The sequence below is a fragment of the Magallana gigas genome, chromosome 7, assembly GCF_963853765.1.
Source record: "Magallana gigas chromosome 7, xbMagGiga1.1, whole genome shotgun sequence".
Classification (NCBI taxonomy): domain Eukaryota; kingdom Metazoa; phylum Mollusca; class Bivalvia; order Ostreida; family Ostreidae; genus Magallana; species Magallana gigas.
The window spans coordinates 46,952,971-46,974,414 of NC_088859.1; the positions used below are offsets into that span (position 1 = coordinate 46,952,971).

The 21,444-nt window shown below is 34.2% G+C and overlaps 1 protein-coding gene across 5 annotated transcripts; it reads right to left on the reverse strand.

Moving 5' to 3' along the window:
* Positions 1-1,560: 1,560 nt before the first annotated feature.
* Positions 1,561-20,022, reverse strand: LOC105323288 (protein FAM13A). 5 transcript variants are annotated; one of them, XM_034455199.2, is made up of 29 exons: positions 19,889-20,022; positions 17,807-17,946; positions 15,138-15,238; positions 13,597-13,786; positions 12,933-13,142; positions 12,162-12,345; positions 11,698-11,821; positions 10,711-10,800; positions 10,435-10,583; positions 10,103-10,156; positions 9,793-9,888; positions 9,451-9,514; positions 9,162-9,208; positions 8,979-9,051; positions 8,560-8,887; positions 8,080-8,206; positions 7,655-7,714; positions 6,678-6,737; positions 6,358-6,419; positions 6,076-6,134; positions 5,908-5,989; positions 5,634-5,809; positions 5,460-5,543; positions 5,252-5,335; positions 5,080-5,157; positions 4,693-4,961; positions 4,313-4,414; positions 3,674-3,728; positions 1,561-3,401 (listed from the first exon to the last, which is right to left on the reverse strand). In XM_034455199.2, exons 3-29 carry the CDS (start codon positions 15,201-15,203, stop codon positions 3,333-3,335), a joined length of 3,042 nt encoding a protein of 1,013 aa, XP_034311090.2. In that variant the 5' UTR covers positions 15,204-15,238; positions 17,807-17,946; positions 19,889-20,022; the 3' UTR covers positions 1,561-3,332. The 5 variants fall into 5 exon arrangements, with proteins under 5 accessions (XP_034311090.2, XP_034311083.2, XP_034311089.2 ...); XM_034455192.2 differs by having other exon boundaries at positions 9,451-9,598; XM_034455198.2 differs by lacking the exon at positions 7,655-7,714 and having other exon boundaries at positions 9,451-9,598.
* Between the last annotated feature and the right edge of the window lie 1,422 nt (positions 20,023-21,444).

Below are 21,444 nucleotides of genomic sequence, written 5' to 3' on the forward strand. Positions count from 1 at the left end.
AGTTCTCAAACAGTGATTTCTATGTTATTTGTTAAAAATGTATTTCATGAATGTTGTAAAAACACCATGTTTTATAATTATTCAACAAAAAAGTTGACTTTATTGTTTAAAGCACCATTTCAAGAGTTATTTACCATGGATTATATTTTCATGTTCGTCGATCTCATCTCAACAGTCTATGTGAAAACCAGTTTAAACCGGTTTTACAAAACAGCTGTTCCTGCTGTTACTTATTCACTCCCTCCGTGATCTGCACTTTATATCGATTTAATTAAGTAAACAATTGATTTCTTCAGTAAGGGAATGTAAATATAAGCATTAAATGATTCATTTTTGACGTCGTCGTGTCAATAACTGCCGTCAGGAGAGCAGACAAATTATCATAACGCGCTAACGCGCGTTATTCAATTTGTCTGCTCACCTGACGGCAGTTATTGACACGACGACGTCAAAAATGAATCATTCAATGCTATATTAAACCTTTCTTGGGGGCCACGCGTATTAGTTCGTGGTTTACAATTTCAACAATTTAGAATCTACAGTTTTTGAAGATAACTGCATAGTAATTTAAAAAATTGTATCAATGTAGTTCTTGGGGAGAAGATTCTTAAACATTATCCCTATAATTTTCATAATATCGTATATTATATTTTGAATCCCTCTTGTGGCCCCATATTAGAGCAGGAGTCACAATTATGAATCTACTTTATTTGAGGATGCTTGCATAGCAATCTCACAAATTGTAGCTTGCAGTTTTTCCCCTATATATTTCTATGTTAAACTTTGAACCCCTCTTGGGTCCTCAATTCTAGTGTGGATGGGGATGGTGTAACGATTTTAACAATTTATAATCTACTTTTACGATGCTTGCACAGTAATAACACAAATTGTAGCATTGTAGTTCTTGAGATCAAGATTTTTTAAACATTGTAACAAATGCATGCAGCAAAACCCTCTTACACTGAACTGGTGTAGGGGACCACCTGAACTTTTTGTGCTAAAGTACATCTACAGCTTTTTTGAACTAGATTTTTAAGCCATTCTACACCTTTTCTCAGTGATCGTGTTGAAATTATTTTTCAATGCTTGTTTAATTTTCTGAAGAATCTTCAAGAGAACTTTTTTGTCAACAAAAGTCCACAAAAATGAGCAATTGCAATTGATCACATAAAACCATTACTCCCTGAGGAATCCCCTATTTTGATGTCCAAAAGTCTAAGGTCAGGAATATGAATCACGATACACGTAACTGTGTTTTATTGACCATGTAGCTTTAGAGCCAGTTAAAAAAACATAGATTATGATATATATTCTATAAGAAGCTAGAGAGATGCAGAATTGTTGCCATGACATCCGTCCATGACAGTCTGCGTCGTCCATTCCATCGCGAATCCAGAGCCCAAGTGACTAAAAATGCCACTTAAAAGTCTCAAGAGAAACCTCACATGCTATTTTAGTGATCAAGTTTACAGAAGTACCTGTTTTGTGTTTATCAACACCGAAAAAGTATCCAGCTTGAGATGAAAAATCAATGTGACAAAAAAGAGAATAAAACACATAAAGCTTAAAATAGTTTTAATTTTGTAGTAATAATATATGTAACAACTTTAACAAAAGGAAAATGTTACAGATCTGTACAATATTCACAACAATTGGATCAGAGACACAGAACTGTCTTTTCAGTCTCAGAAACAACAGCACTGACAAATAAAGATAATGAAAACCAACTATCCCGGAATGTTTCACATCAATTGTGAGCTCATATATAAGTGGATGACAAATAGCAATTTGTTCTATCTAATAAGCTTCTAAAAATATCTATAAAATATCTCTATGTTCCCATATGAAAAGTATTTACTTCATACTTGTGGCACTGTAAAATTTTTTTTTTCTTGATTTACAACGTTGCAACGTCTACAATCAGATCTTACACAGCACTTAAATCAAAAAATAAATATTTATGTGGGGGGGGGGGGCTTGGAAGCATTTAAAATGCTTATATAATTGTATTGCCTTTTCATAACAAATAATGTAATTCAGAATATGAAAACACACATAAAAAGCAGCTTGGCACATAAGCTCACAGGGAACCAAAACCTTAAGTCTGTAACACAATCATACACCTAAAATCTCTCATCCAGTCACACAATAATAGTTGATATAAACTGAAACACAAGTACAAATTCACAATGCCATTTGTTTTATCACTTAAAAGAACGGCTCCATAACTTGGGGCACGGTCCTGTACAAAATCTTCAAATGACCTTCACTAAGTTAAAGTCATGGAGACACACTCAAAGAATGGAATGTTAATTTCTAACATGAAGTAAAGATGTATGATACTATACTGTCTCTCCTTCTCCCAATGATGCTATTTAAACCATTTATATCACTTTACTGTGCTATTCAATAAAATAAATTGACTTGTTTTATATCAGATGCTAACATATATTTTGAAATACATGTATTGACTTGAGTAACTTAAAATAGAAATCCTAGGTAATGTTATTGAAAGCATGCAAATTCTATTCTATCAATGACTGTTTCTAACTCCTCTTAAAGAAAATAAATTAAAAGATGAGATGAATCTTTTTCTTTTAAATCATCTATAAATACATGTACATATCAACTTCATAGAAGAGCATATCAACCTCACACCATATCCCTTTTTTTCCATGTAAAAACTTGGGGGAAATTTTACAGTTTATAAAAATATTTATCAAAAGAGCAATTCTTTGTTCCTGGACACTTTGAAATGTATGATTGTGCGGATTTATTACATAAAACTGTCAAGTAACAGTTTTGACATTTTCTTTTTACATGTCACATGTTACAACAACTAAGTACAGAATATCTGGAACAAAGGACTAGAGTACTCAACAATGAAACAAAAAATTCAATGGGTTAATCGGTTGTTACCCTACAATAATAGCATCACTAGTATACAAGTAAGAAAACTAACATGTAAGATAGTGACTTTCACAAAAGGACGGTACTGCATGTAAAGCTAGTGGCTAAAATATTCAACAATATACAAATGATGAGCACATAAATGCACTTCAATATAAACAAGTCAAATCAGGGACTGAACAGGTAATAAGATACAAAGATGTCAAGGCAACAACATGTCTGACGAAGCTTTCACACTCTTTGTGTCCATTTCATACAATTCATCACAACACAGGCTGATCTCCTTGGCACCTGGACACATCCTCCTTTCCTTGTCACAGCGGTGTCTGACTAGATACAGCTCTCCCTGATAATCCTCCAGACTGCCTCACTCCCATTTACAACTTGGTCTTTGAACACAGGGGTCTCAAGAAGCACAGGGGTCAAACTTCATCCGTGGTTTGTAATTTTGAAAGTAATGCCTCTAAAAGCTTTAACTTCGCTTTCACTTGCTGAAAAAAAAAGAATATACAAAGATGTAGGAGCAGATTCATAAATGTCTTTTTAAAAAACTGAAGAGAGTCAGTATCTTGAAATTTGTGCTGTATGTAATAGAAGTAAAGTTTATTATCTTAGGATTTGATTACATAACAAAATTTCAGTTTGTATATTAGAACACCTTGTAAACTGTGCACTAGATTTCAGAACATAAAGAGGTTTTGGAAACTACTGCCTTTGTGCAGAGTTTGATAATGTGTAATTGTTTTGGAGGTGGGATTGTTACCTTGTAACATGTGTATTCTGTCTGTAATGGTTCTCTGTCATCCCTCTGTACCTTCCTGCAAAATAAAGCCATGGTGAACTCATTACAAATATAAAAATGAACAACAATAACATAGCTTAAGCTATACTTTTTATACGTTGTCTTGTATCCATACACTTTAAAAATGCCTATAGAGTATTATCAAAATTACATTATAGTTTTTCTTAATAAGATGACAGTTTTAGACTTCCCCTCATATGTATATTCTTATGTTGAATTTTGTACATGTACCTCTCCAGAGGTCACATTATTGTCCCTGAGGGCTAGGGTATGAGCAAACCCGAATATAAATTACCGGTACAAGAGTTTTTGATGAACCTTTCCAGAAAATATTAGTTTTTTTGCTGCAGTGGTCCATAAGAAAATTTAATTTCAGTTCAAAATATTACATTGAAAGCCATTTAACCAAGATGGTCCCAGAGAGAGAGAGAGATAAAAATGAGTACCAGTAAGTACAGTTACTTTGGAAGATGGATATGATAAAAACAATGAGTATAGACTTTAAACAAAATTTGATAAGAAAAGCTCGCTCAAACCATAAAATACTGATACATGTACATGTTTTGATTTAAAATAATATAATATAAAATAATCATTTACCTTCCATTTTTCTGAAAAAAATCTTCTTCAAAGTTTCTCAAAGTCCTGCGTATTCTTTTCTTTTCTCCTTTTGACTTTAATAATTCATCTTGAAGCTCAGATCTGTAAAATAATATAATGAAAAAACATTTGAAATTAAATTATGGAAGACAATGTAATATGAATTATAAAGTCCCAAAAATTTATGCTAGTAACAGTAAAAGTCAGAAAATGAATAACACTGAAATGTCAACATACATGTTCATTGTATTTTTGGAACACAAGTAGAACATGAACACTTGAAAGCATCAAAGTCTGAAATTCTAAATTCAGTTACAAATAACTGCAACCAAAAATATTTTGATAATTTCCTGTCTTCATTAACAAAAGATGACACATACATGGACATTTCATGGAGGTTTGGTTCCTGGTTCTGGGGGCTCTCCTCCTCCTCCTCCTCCTCCTCTTCAGGCAGGCTCAGTTTCCTCTTGACTTTGGGAGAATGCTCCTTCCTAGTCACCTCCTTAGACTCGGGTCTCACTGTGTCACGAAGGACAGAGAAGTCCCTAGTGACGGCAAAGTCCATGGTCCCCAGTGTTCCAAGTCCAGTACTCATGGGAACCTCATCAAAATCATCATAGTGGGCGGTGGGGATTCGCACTGATGGCCTCTGAATTGTGTAACAAGCCTTCATTAGTCCCAATTTCATATTTACAGTTGGTGCAAAGCATCATAATTCTGATTTTGCTTTTATTCATTCACATCTTTTGTTAAGGTATCTGACTTACATAGGGGTTAGGAAAACCTCCTTCAAATTCTATTGGTCGATCTTCAGGCACTGTTTGAAGCTCCTTCTTTTCTCTTGGCTAAAAAAACCCATTAAGATTTAAGCATATGCAGATGTATAATTAACCTGTAGAAAAAAACTAAGCAAGGTATGAGTGATTCTTGAATACTCACGGAGTTTGGTTTTGACAAAAGTCGCTTGATTTTTCTATATCTGTCATACAAAGGTCTCATCAAATCTTTTTCTTCTCTTGTTTTCTAAAGACAAACAATGGAAATACACATACAATTATACAAATTTTTATCTATAGTATTATAAAAATTCATTATTAAGAAACATTTAAAAACATTTTTTCCATTGTATTTCTCCCCTTTAACTTACTGGTCTTCCATGAAGATTTTCGAAGTGAAGCAGAGCTTTCTGAACTGCTAACTTTTCGTCTAAAATCTGGTCACTATTCATCATCTGAAAAACAAGAGCCAATTCGATAAAGAATTGATTCCATTATAGCCATTCCTCTGTCTAATATCAACCTGAGATAAGTGTTGTCCTTACATCCACATCTTCAGGCCGTTTGGCATCTCGTCTCTTGTCTCCCAGCTTCAATAAGATGATGTTCAGTGTTTGCTCCATGGATGGCGGAATATCGGGAGGTTCTAGTCGCTCTCCGCTGGAAGAGGCTCCACTGCCATGGCGACTTCGGTTCCCAATCTCTGCCTCCTCTTTCAATCCTAAAATGAAAATGCATGCATTGGTACATGTTTTTTTTATGATTAAACCTGAAAAGACATATCAAAGTTTTACATGCATATAGAAATAATATGCTTACTCTTAATTTCTCGTTTTGCTTTGGAAATGTCATTCATCCACTTTTTCACAGTTGGCTTGCTGGCTTTGTCAGCAAGAGATGGCTGGAAAAAGAGGTTGGTAAATGAAAAATGGGCTGTGATTTGTAAGAAAAGTAATGAATTATTTAAAAGATTTTAAATCAACATACCTTGTATCCATTTTCTTTTTCAAAGTTTTCTTCAAAATGCTTCACCTTTTTCTTTAAAGCTAAAAATGAAATTTATATCAAGGTAGTTTCTATGTCCTACCGAAAAAAAAATATATCCCTATTAGAAAAAATCCTTCTAAAACCAAAGTTTAAGTTCTTGAAACAATGGTATCAATCATAAATAATTTTGGTGATGATATCCATGCTCTGCACAATTTGACAGAATTTACATATCATGGTTCTTAAATAATTTTTAACTTTATGTTACTTCTACAATCTTACCATGTAATTTCTTGCTTTGTTGTTTTATTTTGGTTGTGATGTCATTTTCTAAGTTTGCTGAGCTACAGAAAAAGTACAAAAGCGAAAAGTTGATTTACTCTAAAATTTTCTAAATAAAGTCACCATAAATATTTACCTATGGTAGCAATATGTGTTATCTTGGTTTGGTTGTTAGCAGCAAACAGTGATGATGTTGATTTAGAAGTAAAATAACATAGATCTGTGTTTTATTGGAACAAAATTAGAGCCCATTAACAATATATATTTTCCCATGTTTCAATGATCTAGCTTTCAAGAGTGCTTATAACAAGTTAAGGTACCTGTGTTTATAATGATCTTGGTTAACAGGTGATGGTGCAACATCAGTATTCATTGGCACACTGAAAAGGACATCAAACGTCATGACAACACTAATAAACATGAATGAATGAATGAAACAATGAAGTTATTCAGTATTCATCAGTTGTTTATCCCAAGTCTTTAATTTACTAATTAACCATTATACTGATTTATCATTGTAATAGACATGTTCTCAAATTTTCTTTAAAAAATAAATACACGGTAACCTCAATTTTATCTGGTTTTAGTTCACGTGAGAAATTGAGAAAGCATCTAATGGGATTAGATTTACCGTAATTAAACCATCTCAAAATGAATGCTTATTAACTAAAACAAAACAACAAACTATAATTTATGTGCCTCCACTCAAGAGCAGCCACTAAAGTGCAAATTAAAAAAGTGTATAATAGTTTTCTGTAAGATGTACTCGAATGTGGACAGTGATTTTATTTTTCAAGGCAGACACTCTACATACATGTACAAAGTGATACACATATATATCTTCAAAACAGAAATATCCAACACAGATTTTGAAATCAGAGAAAACATGTTACGCTTTGTTATCCAAAGAGATCAGCATCTAAGAGAAAGAAAGGACTATGTGTGGTTAAAAAGAAATAAAGAGAAAAGGTGACAGGAAAGAGACAGTATTACGCAAACCCAAAAAGTGCACCAGAGAGTTAGTGGTCAGCCACAGAGAGTCACAGTAATCACTAGTAACAGTGACAGGACCACCAGTACTAAACCAGAGGCCTGTTCAGCAGAGCAGATGCTCCAAAGTGCCAACCAAATTTGTGTCATAGAGATAGGGAATGTATATTTGGCGAGCGCTTGCAGGCAACTACTTAGCTGAACAGGTGTCAGATCTAGAGAGTTAGCTACAGAGAGTGGCAATTATCAGTAGTGAACTAGTTATAGAGGGTTAGTGGGCAGCTACAGGGTGTATCATAGTAATCACCTGGATGGGGGGCTGTGCTGATAGGCACTGGGGGATAGAGGGGCTTCCAGATCCTCCTGACTGGAAAGGAGGAACAAATCGTCACAATGACAATTTCTAAAGAACAACTACAAGTACCTTAGAACAGCTACACAATAAATCAGAGTTCTGCAATATTCCTATACCAGGAGATTTTAGTAATAAGGTCATACTAATCTAAACATTAATTGAATACAGGTATCTATGAAATATTTTGAAAGAAAGGAAATACTGTCTATTTAGAAAATTGAACTTTAGAGTGAAAGGGGATAGTTAGATTTAACATGGACATGTATTCTTAAAGTACATGTATGTATTCAGGCAAAATTCCAATTCATTTACATCTGGCAGCAAAACACCACAAAAACTATCAATAGATCATCCCCTCCAGACTTCACTGTGCTTACTTGGATTTCCTTTTGATGAGTTTGTTGCTGCGTGGAGAGATGACCACATCAGGGGTGTCCCCTCCGTTGATCTGGGACTTGGCTAACTGGTAGGAGACAGACTGTCCTTTATCAGCAGGGATAGGATCTGAAACAATCAAACAAAAAACACTTATACCACGATTCTTTCTTTTCAACTTGCTATTCAGAGATTTCAATTCAAAATGAAGTAATTGCTGTGGAATCACCAAGGTCTAAATCATGGATAGGCTTTTTAAATTACTATTTTGAAACCTTTAAAGTGTAATATGGATAGATTATTCTAATAATAAATAATCAAAAAGAGTGTTAATATTCAATTGTCATGTAAAATAGTAAGTGATAGATCTTGACAAAGTGATAGGTATCGATTTCTATGTAAAAACATAATTCTGCAGTACCGCTATAGGGATGTCAGAAGTAACCCTCGGCACAGTAAAATATTGCTATCATTCCCCTCACCTGAACTATCAATGTGTTCATGGAGTGTAGACAGGTCTAGCGGGGGAATGAACGGTTTCCTGGCATTGCTGGGTGAGGCATCAGGAGAACTCTTGTTCTCCGTGTGGTTTGTGAGTTCCAGGAAAGCTACGCGTGGTTTTGGGACTGGCTCCCTCTCTCTGCTGGGTTTTGTGTCTGTGAGTGTTGAGGTCTCCAACTCATGTGAAGCATTGTCGTTTCTAGACTGAGTGTCCAGTTCAATCTCCTCCTTGTCTTCTAACGAGTTACTGCGTGACCGTCTGCTTGGAGATCGACGATTTCTAGGACCTGCAGGTCTCTTGAACTGAAGCTAAAGAAAATGGGTAAGTCAAATATAAATGTAAAATTTTATATGAATGAATCATGAAAACCTTTGATGCTTTCAGGTGTCTTGAACTCACTGATGATAGGGTTCCAGAGTCTCTCTTCACACTCTCAAAATCTTCATCTTGATGAACATCATTTTCTTTTGAACTGTGTAGAGAATGAATATGACTTAAGAAGATGTGATTACTTTAAAAATCTACTGAATTAGAAGTACACGTATTAGCATATTACACTAGTCAGAAGATAAACCTACTTACCTATGTGAGACTGATTTATGAGTGAATCCATTCATCCTCTGCTGTTGCTGCAATACAAGACTTAATCATATAAACTCCCAGACACATCATCTACATGTACATGCAATATTATTGATTAAAAGATTCTATTTAAACTAAACTTAATATTCAACGCATATTTGAACATTGACAACTTTATAAATGAACATTAAATACACTACCAGAAATCTTTAACAAAAAAACACAGCTAAAATAAAGACCCATGTACATGTATATAAACTGTAGATATGAAAATGCTTTCACAGTTTACCTGTGTTGGTGACGTGTCCATGAGTTCAGCCTTTGGTTGTGTCTGCTTCACAGTCTTGGAGGATCTAAGTATTTCAGAGGTGTGTGGATTTGATTCAAATTGTTTAATACGATCTTTCACTGGAATCGCATTCTCCAAATTCTCTTTACTAAATTATAAATTACCAATTTTAAAAAATAATTTAAAACTAAAAAAGAATCAAAATTTCAAATGTAGCTTTATGTCAAACACAATAAAACAAGGTTTATAATTCCTATTGATTTGCTCAAATGTAATAATAATATCCTTTATTTATCCAATGTATCAAATTATTTGATATCAATTTATCAAATGTGTCCTTACCTGTCTTCTTCCTCTTCGATAAAAGTCTCACACATACTGACATCATCCCCGAACAGGTGCTCCTTTATAGAGCGGGCTATCACATTCTCTACCATCCTGTAAGACAGTGACCCCACATCAAAATCAGCACTTGTTTAAACATTCTTATATAACCATCAAATGTTACAGGGAGGTAAAGTGAAAGTTGCAATGGTAAAATTATATAGTTTCCGCTTAATATAGATTTTGTTAATAAGATTTTTCACTTTGTGCAGCCCAATTTATGTCAGCACTTAGCAGTTCTTGTACACAGTTGCATATTTTGCCTTACTCTGACGTTCTTGCTGACGGCAATGGGGATTCTATCATGCTGAAGCCTCCATCACTGTAACAGAAAGGAATCAGCTGTTGTCTGCACTTTCAAGTTTATTATACTACAAACAACTTGTGTTTAACAAAGAGGATATCAGCAGGACCAAGAATGCATATTCAAGATAAACAAGAACTTGGCAGGCTGTTTGTGGTTTAAGATCTTAATAGAATTTTCTGTTTTTGCTAACACAATTTGTATGAAAGCACTAAAATGTTAATTACTTTATCTGATGCAATGTTAAAAAAAAATTTTTAAACAGCTTTAAGCATGGCATTGCTATTAACTCTTACCTGTCGAGTACAAAAGGTGAGGCCCTGCCAGCGATTTCATCGTCACTACCGCGGGGGCTGTGACTCCGTCCCTGGGTGTTACTGGATGATCCCTCACTGTAGTCCTCTATGTCCTGGTACGAGGAGCTGTCATACGGGTCTGTTCTCACCTACACACAAACATGACAATTATAAAAACAGGATTTCAATTTCATGAACTACAATGTAAAAATAAAGATCAGCCAATTTTTTTTTTCATTCAGTTTTTAACATTAATTTGTTTTGAGTGAGCCTTACCATACTTCTAGGTTTTGGAACAGGTCTGTGCTCCTCTACAAGGAGTTTAGGAGGGGGTGGTCTGGGTGGGGCCTTTTGCTTTTGTTTGACCTAAACAAATGACCATACTATAAAAAATTCTGCCCCCCACCTTGCAAAAAAAAATTCCCAATAAAAACATGAAAAATATATATACAGCAAAACTCGAATATAACGAACACGGATATAGCGAATTTACGGCTATAACGAATCATTATTCATGTCCCGGCAAATTTCTTATGTAAACCTATAGAAAATTGATGTATATAACGAACACGGCTATAACGAATTTACGGCTATAACGAAGTAATTTTAAGACCCCCGCTGGCAAAATTTTAACGTATTTCATCATTTTTATTACGAATTTTTTCCATTTCAAATTTCATTGAAGAAACATGCAATTTTAAGATGCATATATAAAATACTCAAATTCAAATAGTATACAGAATTTTTTTTTAAAATTGAAATGAAATGGTTATATTAACTTTTTTTGTAAATCACAGTAATACTAATTTTATAACTTACGATAGTTTAGAAAACTGTTAGCCGGAAAAACCCTTAATTATTTTATAACGAATTCGCTATAATATTTTTTACGAATTCGTTATAAACGCATAGCGAATTACGGCTATAACGAAGTTTTTTCTATGGTCCCTTGAAATTCGTTATAAACGAGTTTTGCTGTATATTTTTTTATACATTTGAATTAGCTTTACATTATATATAGATAACTAATTACTCTGTTAATGCTTTGACAACAGTTTGGCTAATCATACTATAGACACTTAAGTGTATTTATAAGAATTATACATTGATTGTTTTTCCTGAACATAGTTCATTATTCAAAGTTTTGCAAGTCAATTTTTTTCAGCATGCTTATTCCAGAATATAGAGTAAATGTATCATATCTAACTTTTAAATGGTTGATGTAACCTGAGTGATAGATCTTATGAGCGTTTCACTATTTACCCATTCATCAGATGGTGAGATTTCATTCTCCTCCTTGAACAGAGCATCGTAATTGGTGATAAACTTGTACACAATTTGATTGATTTTCCCCTGGTCCTTCAATCCTATGACTCCCTGGCCACATCTGGAAGAAATGACCTCACTAATAACAGTGTATCAATCCTAATTACAAGTTAAAGAAATAGATACATTCATATCTCAATGAATGTATCACAATAAGATACCGGTACTTTGAGAATGCACAACAAAATAAATATCAAATCTTTCTTTCCAAAAAAAGCCCTCACTGAAAATCAAACTCCATAAAAAAATATGGTTCTCTCTTTTTTCAGCTGAGACACATTGCATGATAATATAACACATGTAATCAACAGAAAAGTTGTCAATACCTAAATAAGTTTGGTAAGCTGAGACACATTGCATGATAATATAACACATGTAATCAACAGAAAAGTTGTCAATACCTAAATAAGTTTGGTCCAAACACAATGGCCAGTGACATGGGGCTCATTTTGTTGGTGCGTTCGTACTGGGCCACCACCACAAGGAATCGGATCAGATACCTTAGGAGGTTATAGTGAACCTCCCCCAGACCCTGCAGCTCCAACCTCAGACCAGAAATACATCCAGCAGGGTTGTTCTGATATTCTGTAAAAGGTCAAAAGGTCAATTTTTAATAATGGTACATTCTCTTATTAAGCCAGCCCAAACTAATTCACTTATTTGTAGGATTCAGTAAGTAAGTAAGTAAGAGCTGGCTTTAGCCAGGCCCTGAGACATTTTTTGAGTACCAGTACAAAAGATTTATTCCTTTTGATAAATAATATCATATCTGAAGCAACTAGTAGCCAACTACATACATGTAGAAGGCTAAGATATGCCAGAATGCTGCTGAGAGATTTCCAATACTAACAGAATTCAGAGAGCAAAAAATGAAACATCAAACATTCAGACTAAAAGATATTAATTGGTAGAACTTATTAAAAAATATAAAGCCAATACACAGTCCCCTGCCTCACTATATTGAGTCAAACTGAATACAAAACAAACTCAAATAATGCTGATGATTCTGAATCATAGTCACATATTCAAAACCCACAAACTTAATCCTGATTATTACTTGAAAGATAGTAAAGCGCAACTCTTACAAATTAAATCAATATGCACGTTTTCCATAGATAGAGATTTATAAATCAAGGGGAAAGAAATATGTAGGTGTGTATACATCTTCATACCTTCCTGGACTGCTATGAACCTCTGAGTTTTATTCTCTGGAATCAATGACTCTGGTATTTCCCTTAGAAACAGCTTCAGCAGGCTAGCTACTGCCATTAGGTCTTCTTCTTCATTCAAGTCCGCGTCTCCACGCATGTCAAAACTTGTGCGATACTTCTCTACTATTCTTGTGCTGCCGTTAATTCGGAAAATTCCCTCTGTTTCAAATCCTTCACAAAAAATAATTCATGAAAGTCATAAACCTTACATTGATAACTTTAATTTGAAGAATAAAAGCATTCAATTACAATAAATAATGAATTTCTGAATTGATCTAGGAATTTATGTAGGGCCATAGAATTTAAAATATTTTTTATTGCACTATAAACCTTATTAAAAAATAAAGGTAGTTTAAAAGTACGATGTACCTTATATACATGTCAACAGAGTATTTTCCTGGGAGTGATTATGAATGAGAGGTGATTTATTTCTGTGTACTTGAATGTACTACAGAGCTATTCAGTTAGTCCTGGTTATAAATATACTACATCTGCTCTACTACAACACCAGTGGAACGAGCCACTCCGTCGCTCTCACACAGCCACTTCAGTGACTGCAGGACTATTTGCACTAGTATAATTACATAACAATCCTCCACATATTTCCCAGTATTCCAGCACTTACCTTTGTCACGTATATGTTCGCATATTTTACTGACTACGTAGGGCACACTGGCTGATGAGGCTGCTCGGGACATGAGCTCTTCTAGAGGCACCCCAAATGTTCTGTTCCCCAACCCTTTTTTGCGAGTGCCTGGACTCAGTAGCTTCTTCATCTTGTCCACTGAAGACATTTTAGAATTCACTGTCTTTGACTGAAATAGAAAACACCTTTTAATACTTCTGAGATTGTTCCATCCAATGTGTTCATTGTCACATCTAATAATAAACAGATCCTGCCCAAGATTTACTATCACTCCAGTATAGGTCTAATTTTAGCCATGGTTTTAAGATAACCAACTTTTATATATATCTTTGTATCTTAACAAGGTCAATGTCACAGTCCTCCTCCTCCAGATTCTCCACTCTATTTCCCTGTGTTTCAAGGAGAAAAGGGCACAATTTTTTGAGTAAATAAAACAAAATTAAAATTAAAATAAATTCTGTTTTAGTCCACTTTTTTCCCTAAAGAGTTTTGTGGCCTTGACAATAGGATTGGTGCACCCATCAAATTTTCATACTGCAGTTTGTTCAAACTTCACGTACCATCAGATATAAACCACTCTGCTGCCATAAAGTGAACAATCTACAGAGAGAAAGACGGAGTAGTCTTGATAAAGGACAATCATCCTCTATGAATGATTAAGTATCTACGGAATGGTTCTCACCAAGTCATAGCAGTCTTGTTCTTTGACATTATCTCCTCTTGTCTCTCAGTGATACAAACACTACATATATACAGCCCCCTGTGAAGTAGTTCAGACAAGGATGGAACAAATTGCTGGTATTTTATTGTATTCATGCCACAGACAGAAACACACTTCAACTTGACATTAATCGAAAAAAAACCTCAAGTGCACAAAATATTTCAAGAAGAAACAGGTACTTTTCACTTTCATGGCATTTCTAGACAGATCTGATAAATAACAGAGAAAGCTGGCTCTCTCTAGCTTGACAACTACAAGATTTCCCCATAATGATTTCTTCACCCATAACTATTAAGTGAATGTCTTTCTGAAGTGGTCTGTACACTAACAGTAACTTAGTGATTACACAATGTGCTGATCACCCAAATATTTGGAATGGTTACCATACCTTTAAGCATGTGGGATAAGTCTCTGTACTTTAATATAGTGATCAACTTTCTTAAACTAAATAATTTAAAAGGATATATAGAGACATGTACAAGGAAATATTATAAACACTCCACCCTGTATACCCACCCACTAGTCAACTGATAATAGCAATCCTTCAAATATCTTGCATGAAATTACCAACTATACAAGAGCAGTGTAGTTTAAGAGATTTTCCCAACATATTTTCCCCCATAATTGTCAGGGATACAATGATACTCTGCTAGTACCCCTTAAAATAATGAAGTGACAACTTTTTTTTAATGAAATGTTTAAATAGAACTGAATTAGATTATCACGGTTTGTACACATATGATTGATAGCCTGGTGAAGTGTGAAAGTTGTGATGGTGTATGGGAGATGCTCCACTTACTGTTGTCTCAGAGGCTGGCGTGGAATAGAAGTGGTTCCCAGATCCTTCCTTTACATTTACTCTCATCTCGTTCCTGCCTCACTCTTTACTGGTACTGCATCCTGTAAACAATAGCATACAGTCCATCAACAGGTGCCCCCTGAATACACACATGTCCTGTACATCAGTAGGACCCTACCACTGACGGCCCACACACAGAAAGAGGGACAATCCATCATCTTCACCTGTAGTCCTGATCTCCCTTCACATTAATGTCAGCAGAAGAAAAGAACTGTCATGTGGCTATGATAATGACAAAACCATTACAATGTAAATGTCATATAGCTGTCTCATTAATATTCCATTTCACATTTTTTTTTTTCATTTCTAAATTTAATGACTCCTACTCGGTCAACTTCCTGTTAAGTCAAGGTTATCTACTCTCACAACTACACATAATATACACAGTGTATACTGACCTATTTATAGCTATCTTTACATCCATTCAAAAATGCAACTTTTAAACAAAAAACTTAACCTTATAATTCATTCTGCCAAAAAAAAAATTTAAGTAGCACGGTTTGTAATACAAAGATGTTTTTGTTCTGACTCTAGACTACTCCCACCCCCTCGCACGTGTACATTTATTTACAAATCCTCTAAACATCTGTGAATGCCAAAATTATGACAACACGAAGCTCAGAGAAAAACAGAGAATTCAGAGAGAATAGAAATTTTATCTTTGCAGCTGTCTATTGCACCATTTTCCCTCACCGAATTCCATCAAAAACATGACTACAATTTCCTGCAACTCTCTCTCTCTCCTGGGGCCCAAACGATAAACCACAAAAATAAATAATAAACAAACATAACATTTGGATGCAGATGCCTTTTACATCAAACCCACCGATCTATGAATGAAAAAGAATGTTACCTGGTCGATAAGATGGAGAACTCCCAGATTTTTCCAGTAGAGAGGAGAGCAAAATAATTCCAAAAACAAGCTGTAATGGCTATAGACTGAAGTTTATATGGTGTGTGGATGTTAGGATGTTAAAACTATCATCTGGGCAGTGGCCCTGGTGTTTATTTACATCAGTGAAGGACACATACGCCTCCACCACTTAGATCAACACAGATTACAAAGTCTCTCCAAACACTTCATAAGAAGCCCATTAAACTTGATAAAATGTCTGCCTGAAACAGGGAACAATTTTGTTGAAGTTTTATCTTTAATGAGGTTCAAACGATTCCTTAAGATATCTGAATATTTCACTACGTGTGAATTAAACTCTCTTCAAATTTAAATGCACATTATGAAACCCAGCTCACCTAAATATTAGTGTTGGCTTGCCTGAATAATTCTTCAGATCGGACAACAATAGAAGATTATAATCTGAACACTATAGGTCAGTGCTAAAGGTCTTTTAAACAGTATGCCAACACATCAGTGTTGTATTTTGGTAATCTTGTAAAACTGGTCCAGTGAAGTCTAAAACTAAGCCAGTACAGTATGTTGGTACCAGTACAAGGTACTATTTTTTAAAGCTTGTGATGACAGATCACATATAAGTCTTCTGAAATGGACACATTTAAAGTGAGCCATGAACCATGCAGTATATATCAAAAGATACCCGGAAAGTCTCTTTAAAACTGATATGTGTGAATCTTGACTTAATCACTAAAACTGATACCATGACAATCTATGTTCATTAAAACAATACAAAATTGTCATAACATTTATGCACAACCAGTTTATTCTAAAGTGTGCTTTATTGAGTTGTTTGTTTGAACCGCACATTACATGTAAAAACAATCTTGGAAAATCCATCCTTCAGTTTTGGTGCATTCGGAATTTTTGGGTGTGCATTCCATCATGTTGTTTATTTGCATCAATCAATTGCAGATTTTTTTTCCAGTTTATACAAATTAATTCAGTCACACATTGTACTTGCATTAAAAAATCTATCAGGACAATGATGCTTGATGCATGTTTATAAGGCTAATACAATATATGGTGGCTATATAAAAGACAGATAGATTAATTTTGTTCTGATACTTATAACATCTCTGGACCATAGATATACCGGTACACTGCAGACTAGTAATACCGGTACTCTCAACAAGTGAGATCATTAGTGTCTCATCAAGTCAAACACTGGTATAAATAAATCTGACAAATGTCACCCATTGATTTCTCCATTATTCATTATAATTTTTTTTTTCTCCTCCATAATAACTTGATCCCTCTGCCTACAATGCAGGAGCAATCAAATCAATACACAACTCCAGGGCCCCACAGGAGCATACTGTACCACACTGCACATCACCAATGACACATCACTGCATAATGCACATTAAATCAGGTTGCAGGAAGTGGGCTCAGACAGATCTAACAGAAGTAGCAGATGACCCAGTTCTATCACTCACAGGACAATCTACCATCTGTAGCGATGAAACTCTCTGTCTTGGAAACTTGAGTGGGGACACTGAACCTCTGCTCATTACAGCTAAACCAATTTCTCCTCAACTTATCGTCACATGAAGAATTGTACATCATATGATTTATTCTATAAACTGATTTTAAAATATCTCGAAATTCACACCACTCTTGTGCTTGAAATTAATAGCCTGTAGTCTTTTCTCAAAAATCTATTTGAAAAAAGGTACACATCTCCAATAAGCCTCACCTGCAGTCTCCAGTCTGGTTTTCGTGTTTACGGCTGTTTCAGTGATCGGCAGGATAGTATACGTAGTCCCAACATTCAGAAATTTCCCAAAGTCTGGGATTATTGGATGCGTACAAGTCTTCAGGATTTCTCACAGTAATCTAGGGGGAAAAATGACAAATTTAAATTCCCAAAATTGAGGATACATTTTTAATGACGAACTAGTAAACAAACTCTGATAAATATGAGGTAGTAAATAAAATGTGAAGTTTTTTTTTATATAATTTCCCATGGTTTAAGGATGCGCTTGTTTTGAAAAGTTAATGTACTGAGGATGTATGTTCTATACTTGTAATATACATTTAAAAAAATTCAATTAGGCATTCTTCTTTTACCATTTCTATGAACAAATTTGATTTTTCGTTTTATTCATAATAAGTGTCACAACTGTCTAAAATATTGAAAAGCTTGTCAGTATTTGCTGAGTCAGTTTTGCTGTTATGTGAGAGTACTGTCAATAACCACAGCACACGTACTGGGAACACAAATCATAAGGGCACTAAGGTAAAAGGTCAACAGCCCCAGGTCATCAATGTCAACAATTTATATTACTAATACTATACACTATGCAGCTACACATCAAAAAGAGTCTTTTCATAGAGGTAATTTGTATCTCATTTGGTTTTTTTACCTCTGTGTCCTGCACCTCTGATACATATACTTTACGTATCTGTAAAATTTCCTTGAAAATATTAAGTACTGTTTTCATTATCATTCTGTTTATATCAGTTAATTAACGAGTACATGTATAAGCAGTCACAGACCCTCACCAAAATTATTGACTGTACTGCATGCGATGAGCTCAATAATAAGTTGGAATGATAAAAATTATATTTAAAGCAAAACCATAACAATTTACCGGTGCTCTAAGTTAAAACTTGTCACATTTTAATGACTGATTGTGATTGAGACATACCCTCTCTTACTTTGATAATTCATCTTTTTGGGGGGTACCGTACATGTAATAATAAAACTGTACCTCTCTTAACATATTTTATGCATTGGGAAACATTCTAGAAGATGTAATTTTAGCAAGAGTTATTCAGAGTCAAATCAATTTATTCATGAAATAATTTCTTGATCAATACCATATTTAAACAGAGAATATATGAAGAAAAAATCATGAAGATTCAGCAGATGGCGCCAAAATGTTATGACTCTTGACCAAATCTTTAATGAGCAGTAAATCAAACATAAGACAAAAAGTACCATATATTTAGCTTAATTAATAATTGTATCCCATGCATTTTCTTTCAAACAGACATTTCTATATTACAGTTGACCTGATAAAAGAAGCTTGCTTATTCCCATTAAACATGTAAGCTCCTTTTTGAGACTCTGGCACATTGATTATACATCCAAAAAATTTTTTATTTACCGGTAAGATATTTTACACCTGAAAAATGATGTCATAATAGCAACTGATTACATATGGCACCTAGTTTCCAAAAGAGGTATCAGATGGAGTCAGTGACAGAAGTATAAGATAGTTAAATACACCAAGCAGTAGTCTACTGGTGTCAGTGGCGTTCAACCAATTCTCTCCAAGTACTATTTCTCACCAGTGTATTGTTGCGTCATTTTTTGTATAATATAATGTTCTATGTTAATAAAATGACATTGCACTGGCAAAAAATGGTCCCTGGTGAGAATTGGTCGTATGCGAGAGTAGTAATAAACCAAAAAAAAGAAAAAAAGAATCAACAACACATTCAGCTCATACAGTAGGACAGTTGGGTTGCTCTTTACTTTTACTATATGCAGTTATTGACATTCAAAAACCATTACATTATGTGATTTACAGCTTACTGTTGGATCGTGCATCTCTAGTGTTAATGATATAAACCATTTCACGAATTAAAATGAAGAAATGGCTTGTTGTATGCTGTACATGTATTTTTGGAGTGGCACATTTTTTTCATTAGCAACATATAACATCAAGAAAGTAAATATTAAGATTGTGACATTCAATTTCTACCAGAAATATCATTGCATTAATGCAAGATATTAAGCTGATGATACAACATCTGAAAAAATACATACCTTGTGAAATAAATTGTCAAATCACTAATTACGCTCATAAGTATTTGCGTTTAGACTCGCTCTCTCTTTGGAGCCAATCGGTATTTTCCGTCAGGGAAGTCTCGCAGAAAAAATTGCGTGATGCACATTTCAAATTATTTAAAGACTGGCAATACACTAACTTGGCAGTCTGTAATCAGATTGAGATTTCCATAGACCATATAGCTCACCTGAACAACAGTACCCAACCGATTCAACGGTTTTTAATGGTATTACAGTCAAGGCAAGAAATACGAGAAATAAGAAATTCAATTCAATTCAATTCAATTTCTTTATTGCAAAGACATACGTCTTATAGCACTTACATGTATAAATGTGAACAATACATGAATAAATAATAATAATAATGGACGGTCAGTCCTTACAAATCTATAGAATAATTTGTATTTGGAGAATGAAATAACACATATATTATATATATATTGATAGTAATAACAATTGAAATCAGCAAATGACACTTGATATAGTCAAACCATTCTGAGTGTGAGGGCTTTGTAAATGAATTTTCCTAAATTACACAATTCTTTAATATTGTTAACACTTAATAACTGTATTAATTTGTACATGGATGGTTTACACCAGTAATACTTTTTTATGAGCTTTGATCGTAATGCTAAGTACATTGGACATACAAGTATAAAATGATATTCGTCTTCAATGTCTGTTATACAAGTTTTACAAAATCTTTTGTCTCTTGGTATATTTTTATGTCGACCTGTTTCAATAAGCAAATTATGTGAGGACAACCTCATTTTGGAAATACATTTTTTATACAACCTTGGTATTGATTTTTCTAAATAGTATTGTAAGCAAAAATTATCAACTAAGTGCTTGTAAATAAAACATTTTGTTTCTATTTGCATCTTGCCATGCAGCGTTTGAATAAAGTTGTCATTAAGTCTTTTCTGAATAATTGGTAAACAAATACGACTGTTTAAATTATTTTGACCATTCCACATGTAGCCAAGTCCCAGATTATATAATTGGTCCTTAATAAATTTTGCCCAGCTTTGATAATTTTGCTTTTCGTTTTCACAAATACAATATGACCAGCCATAAGCAGCTCTTAATATACAATTTTCTGTCTGTAATAATTTAAACCAGAACTTAAACATTCGATATATACGAATAAGATATAAGGGTAGACGCCCAGTCTCGAAATATAACATAGTTGTATTAGTATTTTTCCGGACACCAAGCACAAAGCGTAAAAACTCAAGGTGGACCTTTTCAATATCTTGTCCCTTGTGGGAACCCCAAACTTCACATCCATAATTTAAAATGCTACACACATAGGTATCAAAAACAGAAAACAAAGTACAATGGTTTAAATAAAGCTGATTAATTGTTGATTTGAGAGCAAATATGGCTTTGCGACCTTGTGCCGCTAATTGTTTTTGAGTGGTAAAAAATTTACCGTTATAATTGAACATAACACCTAGATAAACAAAATGGTCCACAATTTCTAAATTTTCACCATTATAAAGCCATTTCTCGTTGGTGCGGTAATTCCCACC